Raw genomic sequence first — 7985 nt, forward strand, 5'->3', positions numbered from 1 at the left:
AAGATTGAAAATACAGTTATGGTCTTTGAACTTATCGGGAAGTCAAGTAGTCAACTTCACATATGTACTTTACAGAATTTAGCATTTTGGCATGTTAATGATAATTCAGATAGAAAATAATTTTATGTTAGTATTATTAATGTAGAAAATTACTATTAGAACACAATACATTTTAAGTGTACTATTATGGATCACAAACAGTTCAGGGTTTGATTACCAGATTGAGCCAAATAAGATATTTGGTTATTTAGTGAAGTTTAATTCGTCAATTCCAGGAATCACTCCCATGGAATGAGTGGCAATGATCCTCAAGCTTGCTAAACTAATTGTGTTAGAACGGCAGGCACATAGTTTAAGTAAGGGAAGTCTGAATTAGCACCACTGTGTATAAAAATATAGCCAATAAAAATATAAAGCTAATCGCACATTACAAATTTAGTCACAAGTGTTGCTCAGTACTGAAACTAAGTTATTTATTGATCACCATCTTTGTAAGGATCATTCATGGCCTTATGAACTGTTTATTTCTTTCAATGAGATTAAAATGTTTTTTAATTTTTGAGTATCAAAACTCTAACAACAAAGTGAATACACATTGTTTTTTTATATCTGAATTGTGGGTTGAAAATTCCAGTTAGAGTTTGTTTTAGTTGCCACTTAAAACAAAGTGACTTTAAAATAGCAGCTATGGTAATCTCATTCTGATTGTTCTGTAATGTGCAATCAGCATAAGGGTACTTTCATATTAAATCCTAAACTAATATTAAGCTAACCCTACGTATTCTTTAGCGGTGGTCTAAATATACCCACAACGACAGCGTGGTCTCTCTCGTAAGGTTCCAAAGTCAACTGTTCTTGAGGTTTTAGTTTGTCTGCTTGCAACTTTTTAACTTCAGCGGCGAAAACTGCTTCTGGTTGGGCGGTGGAGTCTATACAAGAGGCCTGCAATGGAAAATAATTTTTTCCTTTATAATATGTAAATCAATGCTTGAAAATATAGTCTTTATTGGGTAAAACCTCAGTGAGAGAGTTCAATTCATTTCAACATGAAAGATTTAGTAGTTTTTTTAACATCACGGGTAATCTACATTTGGGAGGTGTGCCTTTAAAATCATGTTAAAACATGGTGCTATGTTTACTGGTCAAGCTAATGGCCCCATGAAAATACCATTGCCTACAAAACAGAACCACACTTTGTAGGGCATGTAAGGAACACATCCTAAAAGTATAGCCCTGTGCCCAACAGCCTAAGTAGTAGGTGTAAAGTCTCTTGTGCTTGTAGTTACATTGACAATCACGCCTTTTAAAACGGCGGCAGAAATAAGCATGGCAGTAGTAATTTCCCCAGACAAGCTCAGTCACAAAAATCTACTACTACAGCTTATTTCAGTCTGGCCAACCTTACACACCGCGTTACACTCCTTGCAATGTCTTTATGGCAGATTTTTCAGCAAAGACGTGTTTAAAAATCCTTAATTAGATGCTGAATGTCTTTTTACTTCACAAAATTGGAGGTAAGAAAGACTTATAAGCCTCCAATTAGCCATTATTGTAACCAAAATAAAAGAACACAAGAAGAAAAGGGTAGTGGTAGAAATCTTTTTGTATAAAATGTAATAATACTTTACCTTAATAGATATAACAAAGTGTCCTCCATTCTTGAGAAAGTGTTGGGCGTTCAAACTGACAATTCTAGCTTGATCTGGCTGCGCTACATCAGCAAATATCGTGTCAACCATGCCAACTAGCATTCTGTAAAAAGATGTATCGATTTTGATTGTGTTCCTTATTTATCATAGAAAGAAAACGAAATGTGTTGAGTCAGAGAGAGAGTTCAAATGTTCAACATGAAAAATTTAGATAATTATTTTTGTGTTCATCATAAAGCTCAAAGTATGAAAAGTTGTTCTTTGTATACTTCCTTAAGAAAGAGAAAAGCAAGGTACTCTCTGATAAGAATTTTGGAATACCAACTGAGTTACTTATGATTTAGGTATTGGCATTATCTATGCCACATGGCATGCAGTCCCAGTTATTAAATTGACTTCTAATAAAAATGGTTAATCGCCAGTTAATTATTCCCATATTCGCGGTATATTAGCGGTATTACTAAATGGTTTTTTTCCGTGCTATACTAAGGTCAACACATTGATTGCAACAAGTATTTGCCAATTGAAGCTTATTGTTATACGTTTTTGGGTTAAATTCTGTCAATTTTGAATTTAGTTTCAAAATAAATTTATTTAGAAACTAAATGAATTCATTATGATGAATTCAAAGAAACTAAGTTGACATGCCACAAAATTCGGCTCTTCTTTTTGTAATTATATTAGCAAGAAGCATATAAAAATAGGATGTTCACTTTTGGCCAATAATTTCACTGTGCAGGATTGTGTTGGGTCTATAATAAAAAACCCTCTCTACTATGAGAGGACACCAGTGCCCTTCCGTACAACATTTATATGTAAAGCCAGTGTCTTACCTATATTTTAATGGATGTCTTGCATCTTCTATGATAGGTATAATATTAGTTCTCTTCTTAGCTACGTTTATTAAATCTCTTCCCGATCTGTGCGAGAATTCTACAGCATAAACTAGGCCTTCCTGTAAAAATGACACGGTTTCAGATATATTTTTAGATTGTATGCAATGTTTTAGGTATTTCAGTGTTTTATCAGAATAGTGGGTGGTGATAAGTTATAGTCTTCACGGGTAGGTCTGTATTCACATTCATCATTTAAAGTTTAACCCATTAAACATCTACATGTGCCAAAATGTTTTTCAATCCTACTCCACTGCTGATTAAAATTGTAACTATCCAATATACAGCAGTTTCTGATAACCATGCAATGTTTCCCCTCGTGAATTGCGACAATTTATATTACTATGTAGAGTGTAATGTTCTATGAGGATTAAATGTAGGTTCCTGAGAAATTTGACTGACTGCAAATGACTGACTTTGAAGGTTCGAAAGTATGGACAAGCAGAACAGTTATTGTTCTAAGACATTATTAGACGGCCGACTGGCGCAGTGGGCAGCGACCCTGCTTTCTGAGTCCAAGGCCGTGGGTTCGATTCCCGCAACTGGAAAATGTTTGTGTGATGAGCATTAAGTGTTTTTCAGTGTCTGGGTGTTTATATGTATTTTCTAAGTATTTATGTATATATAATTCATAAAAATATTCATCAGTTATCTTAGTACCCATAACACAAGCTACGCTTACTTTGGGGCTAGGTGGCGATGTGTGTATTGTCGTAGTATATTTATTTATTTATTTATTTCTCAGGCCGAGTACATTGTCTCTACCCACAACCAAACAAGTTGCATTAACCACCCTCTTTAATACATTGTGAAGGTGGTCATTGTTTTTATAAATAACAATAAGCTTCTAAGGCTTGTTGCATGAAGTTAGTAATCCTGTTAAGAGCTAAGCTATATTGCAAAGATTTTTTTATCAGACTGGTAGAGCTCTTATTAGCAACTCTTCAGTTTTAGAACCTCTAACTTTATTATTAAGTATAGATAAAGGAATAATACTTACAGGACCAACTATATCAGACACATGGCTGACAGTGGTTCCACTGGCTGCTCCGAGGTACAGCACCCTGGAACCTGGAGGCATGTGAATAGCATCCACACCACCCATTATAGCCGCTGCCAATTTTGACCTGAACGGATTCCATACTCTGTATTCAATCTTCTCTCCTTCATTCTGGAATGGGTATATTGGGTTAATGGATGGAAATTTATAGGTGATTTTAAGGTGTGAATAATGAGTGAAATCAGAAGTGGGTATGTGGATATAGTCTTCACGAATAGGTCGAGGTTAGAGGGACCACAGTCATCATTTTAGCTTTTTGTTTAACTAATATATTACGAAATTTAGCAACACTCTAAGTGCGGATATTTTTTTGATACAATTTTTGTACAAGAATAGCTTTCAAATGTGATACAAACCTCAACTGATATCCTTTTCTCTCCGTACACTTCAGAGCCAGGTACTAAATTCTTTGTTACCAATGCATCTTCTTTCCCCCTTGCTATGAACACTCCTGCATGCCTATAAAATAACATATTGTTGTAAAAGAGTTACGAATCTTACTATTGTATAGTATGGAAATTTATTATCAGATAAAATAGTTTGCTTCAAGCATTCGCATTCAGAAGAACGAAAGTTATTTGTTTAACATCATTTCGATAAAACTGCCTCATGCATATGCATAGTGAATTTCCTAATTTTGATATTCTTGTTTCTCAGCTTCGAGTTATTCCTAATTGTACTGTGTGGTTATCCTCTGTGCTACTTCTACCATCCACTGCATTAACAAACCCATCTGCCCAGCGTGCAAACCCTCTCTTTGGGAGAGGCCTTTAGTCTTAGGCAGTGGACTGTTAAAGGAAGGCTGTTGATGATGACGATTATTGATAGGCTTTTCACCAAACAATAACTAACAATAAAAACAACATTTTTTTGTTGTTTTTTTTGTTGTTTTTTTTGTAGTTTTGGCCATTTTTCGTTTTAGGCAGCCCCTACTTAAAATGCAGACACGGCAATTGGCGTTGCTGTCAAGTAACGGAAATACAACAATAACTGAAATAATATCTCACCTGTGTGGTTCAATTATGACTTGTTTGCCTCCTTTGAAACCACCTCTGCCAGGTGGACCTCCTCTACCGCGGCCTAAAACAAATCTATGCATTAATACATTGGTTTATACATAACTTAATTCATGTAAATGTCAAAATTATCTTCAGAAGTGGGTATGTGGTAACATAGTCTTCACGAATAGGTCAAGATTAGAGGGACCATAACTCATCATATTAAGTTTAATCATAAAAATGTATATAAAACATAGTATTTCAAATATCTAACCTTCTCAAACCAATAATATAATAAACAACCCACTCTACACATGACTGAGTCAGGTTGGATCAAATGTTCTTAGGTATTCCATCAGAGCCAGCTCCAGAGTTGAGATATCAGCATTTTTGCTGTGTTCCTGGAGAGCATGGCACTATGTGTGTTGTCACCACCTTGTCTTCCTGCATGTGTTGTACAAGGTGGGTAAGGGAGTAATGTGGGGAATGGGGCAGAAATTGTCTGTATGTACAGCAACATAATGAGCAGGCTGTCCCAATGGGAAAGGTTTCAAGTCCCATGGTGGACTGTTATAGGCTTTTGATAATGTGGTTCAAATTCACACATTAATATTTCACTTACTAGAGCAGTGTGGTAGGTGAAATCTTTTAATGTTTGACTCCTGTGAGAGTAGTTGTGTACTACCCGGTGGGAAACTAATCGGTTGATATTAACCTTCAGTACCAGCTCAGTAGTTTTTAACACTAAATCAACCAGTGCCCTGCCTAGTGTGTCAATAATCAGATGATGGTAACAAACCTCCTCCACCCCTGCCTCCAAAGCCCCGGCCACCGCCGCGCTTTTCAAAGCCGCCGCCGCCACCTCTTCCGCCTCCACCGAATCCACCTCGGCCACCTCCGCCGAAACCACCTCGGCCTCCGCCGCCACCTCGGCCGCCTCTAAATCCGCCGCGACCACCTCCACCCCCGCCTCGGGAGTTGTTGAATTCTGTGAATAACAAAAACATTTCTTTATTGCTTGTATACAGGTATTCTGGCACTCCCTGTGCACATACGTTAGGACAAATGTTTTCATAATTGTAAAGTGATAGTGATAACTTCATTCGCCAACTTAAACCTAAAGCTACGAGGGCTCCATACGCGCCAAAGTCTAACTTAGAGTCCACAACAAACTTAGTGGCGTAATTTTTTTTACATTATCACTATCTCACAGTAAATTAATATTAAGCTATGAAGTGAGAACCATTCACACCCAAGCTTATCATTTAAGTATAATCCTTAACATTATAATAGATTTTTCTGTAAGCTTAAGTTTTATATAACCTTTAAGATAATAGCCCAGTGAGAGGAATGTCACCAATCAGATTAGTTGAGAAATGTTTATTTTTTCAACAGTGTAACTTTATACTGTTTGTGCACTAGTATGTACATAGTAGTAGGTTACCAGATTCCAACATAAATACCAGATCTAAGCAAACTTGGTAAAAGGATATCTGGTTCATCATTTCTTACTAGTACCTCTGAGGCTGTTATGTTATCAGTATGGCTGTTAGTAAGCCTTGCGAGTTCAGTGGTTAACTTGTTGACTATGAAATGTACAAAACCATGGATTAAATTTATGTTGCATTAATATTGATAGTACTAATTAACCAAGCAGATGGCCCGCTTGACGGTAAATGGAAAACCATGGTCTATAAACAGAGCACTTTGTGGTGAATGCGGGTAACATATCCAGCAAAGTACCACCTTGTCTCAAGCAACTTGAGTGTTAAGCCTCACTTGCCTGTAATTACACTGTGAGAAGAGTTAAGAATGGTGGTAGCACTTTTCTGGTTCTGCTCTATCACAAAAAGCTCTAGTAAAGCTAGCTAAAATTTTATATATTATCAAAACTAGCATTAAAAACTGGCATTTGTATGAACCTAACCGTAACTGATAGGCCTGTAAGTATTGCTGTCCTTTTTACAATGTTCTGTGAGGATAATGGTGCTGGCTAAAACCAGTGCTGCGCTTTATAGTATGCAGCTATACTGAGCCAGCTCCTTTGTCACCAGTCACACATTTGTACTTTAAACTAATTTATGATGATTTTTCTTTCTTTCTTTAAAGATATACTTCAAACCGCTATAATTATTAACCTATTCTATAGGGATATTGTATTGCAAAATTTCTTTACTGAGGGCTAGCAATGTAAACCCAACCTAACCAAGCAATACGATCTGGGCTCAAAAGCAATACCTTAGCATTCTTAAGAGCACATGTTTCGATATTACCACTAACTTCAAAACTTAGGTTACCTACTCGCAAGCCCCACGCATGTTACTTGCAAACCCTACGCATGTTACTTGCATGCACAACGACAAGTTTGGTGGGTTAAAGCCCTAATCCCTCTTTCAAGAAACAAGATCAGTGCCAAACAGGCTGGTGATGGTAAAAAAGTATCTATAATAGATAAATGAATCCATGTGGGGACCCAAGAAAACAAAATAAGTTTATAGGTTACCGACAAAACCACATGATAAAAAACTAATACACACATAATTATGCATTAAGCAGCTTCATAGCCTGGAGTTAAGTCTTAATTTCATAATAAAGGCGTTAATGGTACAAAAACTTAACACTAAAAATACCACGCCTGGGCGATAGCAATCAACACTAACAAATCCTAAATGTGATTAAAAATTTAATTTTACAGCCGAATTTGAATATCAATCGTAGACTATTTGCAAAATAAGAGTTCCAAACAAATTGAAACAATAAAATGAACGAAATAACGATGCATACAATTTGAACCACGCGGTAATGCGCACGTGTCTCGCAATGTTAAAAAAAAACTTTTTTTTACTCACCAGGTTTCCCCATGTTTCAAATTGCTGTATATTTAGCTAAACACAAAAAAATCTAATAACGCAACATTAACTAATTTTATATTTTTTAATTATTAAAAATCGGCGGAGCTCATAGCGCCCGCGTCTTGTAGCCACCGCCGGAAATGATGCCATTTTGAAATAGATGTGTTCGGTACTGTGTAGCCAGTAATTATTTTTAAAAGGTTGCCAGTATTATATATTATATACCAAATTTAAAATAGTTATCAATATTTATAGTTACAATAGTTAAAATCATTAAACTGATGAATTTTTCTGTAGGGTAAAATATTGCGGATTACTTATTGATTTTTAAGATGATTTTAGGATTTCTTTGTCATTATATAGATGTAATCCCCGAATTTATTTCGTCAATTCTTCCCGCATTATCGATGGGTATATCTCGTAATATACATTATAAAGTTAGCCCAATAGATTAATTTCGATAGTCAATAGTCTAAATTACAATTATTTTCAACCTAAATGGTCTTAATATTGTAAGCAAAGAGACTAATTTT

At 35.8% G+C, this 7985-nt stretch overlaps 1 protein-coding gene across 1 annotated transcript; it reads right to left on the reverse strand.

The window, feature by feature from the left end:
• Nucleotides 1-521: 521 nt before the first annotated feature.
• LOC120634841 (rRNA 2'-O-methyltransferase fibrillarin) lies at nt 522-7588 on the reverse strand. Its single transcript, XM_039905670.1, has 8 exons — nt 7450-7588; nt 5400-5588; nt 4610-4682; nt 3959-4061; nt 3543-3713; nt 2483-2604; nt 1629-1752; nt 522-942 (listed from the first exon to the last, which is right to left on the reverse strand). The coding sequence occupies exons 1-8, from the start codon at nt 7460-7462 to the stop codon at nt 775-777; spliced, it is 963 nt and encodes a 320-aa protein (XP_039761604.1). The 5' UTR covers nt 7463-7588; the 3' UTR covers nt 522-774.
• Nucleotides 7589-7985: the final 397 nt, after the last annotated feature.

This window comes from Pararge aegeria, chromosome 25 (genome assembly GCF_905163445.1).
Source record: "Pararge aegeria chromosome 25, ilParAegt1.1, whole genome shotgun sequence".
Taxonomy (NCBI): domain Eukaryota; kingdom Metazoa; phylum Arthropoda; class Insecta; order Lepidoptera; family Nymphalidae; genus Pararge; species Pararge aegeria.

What these genes read in the sequence shown, in the direction of transcription:
- LOC120634841 (XM_039905670.1), bottom strand. An exon ending in TGTCTGATATAGTTGGTCCT is followed by an intron (nt 2,605 to 3,542) that starts GTAAGTATTATT and finishes TCATTTTTACAG; the next exon opens with GAAGGCCTAGTTTATGCTGT. An exon ending in AGACATCCATTAAAATATAG is followed by an intron (nt 1,753 to 2,482) that starts GTAAGACACTGG and finishes ATCTTTTTACAG; the next exon opens with AATGCTAGTTGGCATGGTTG.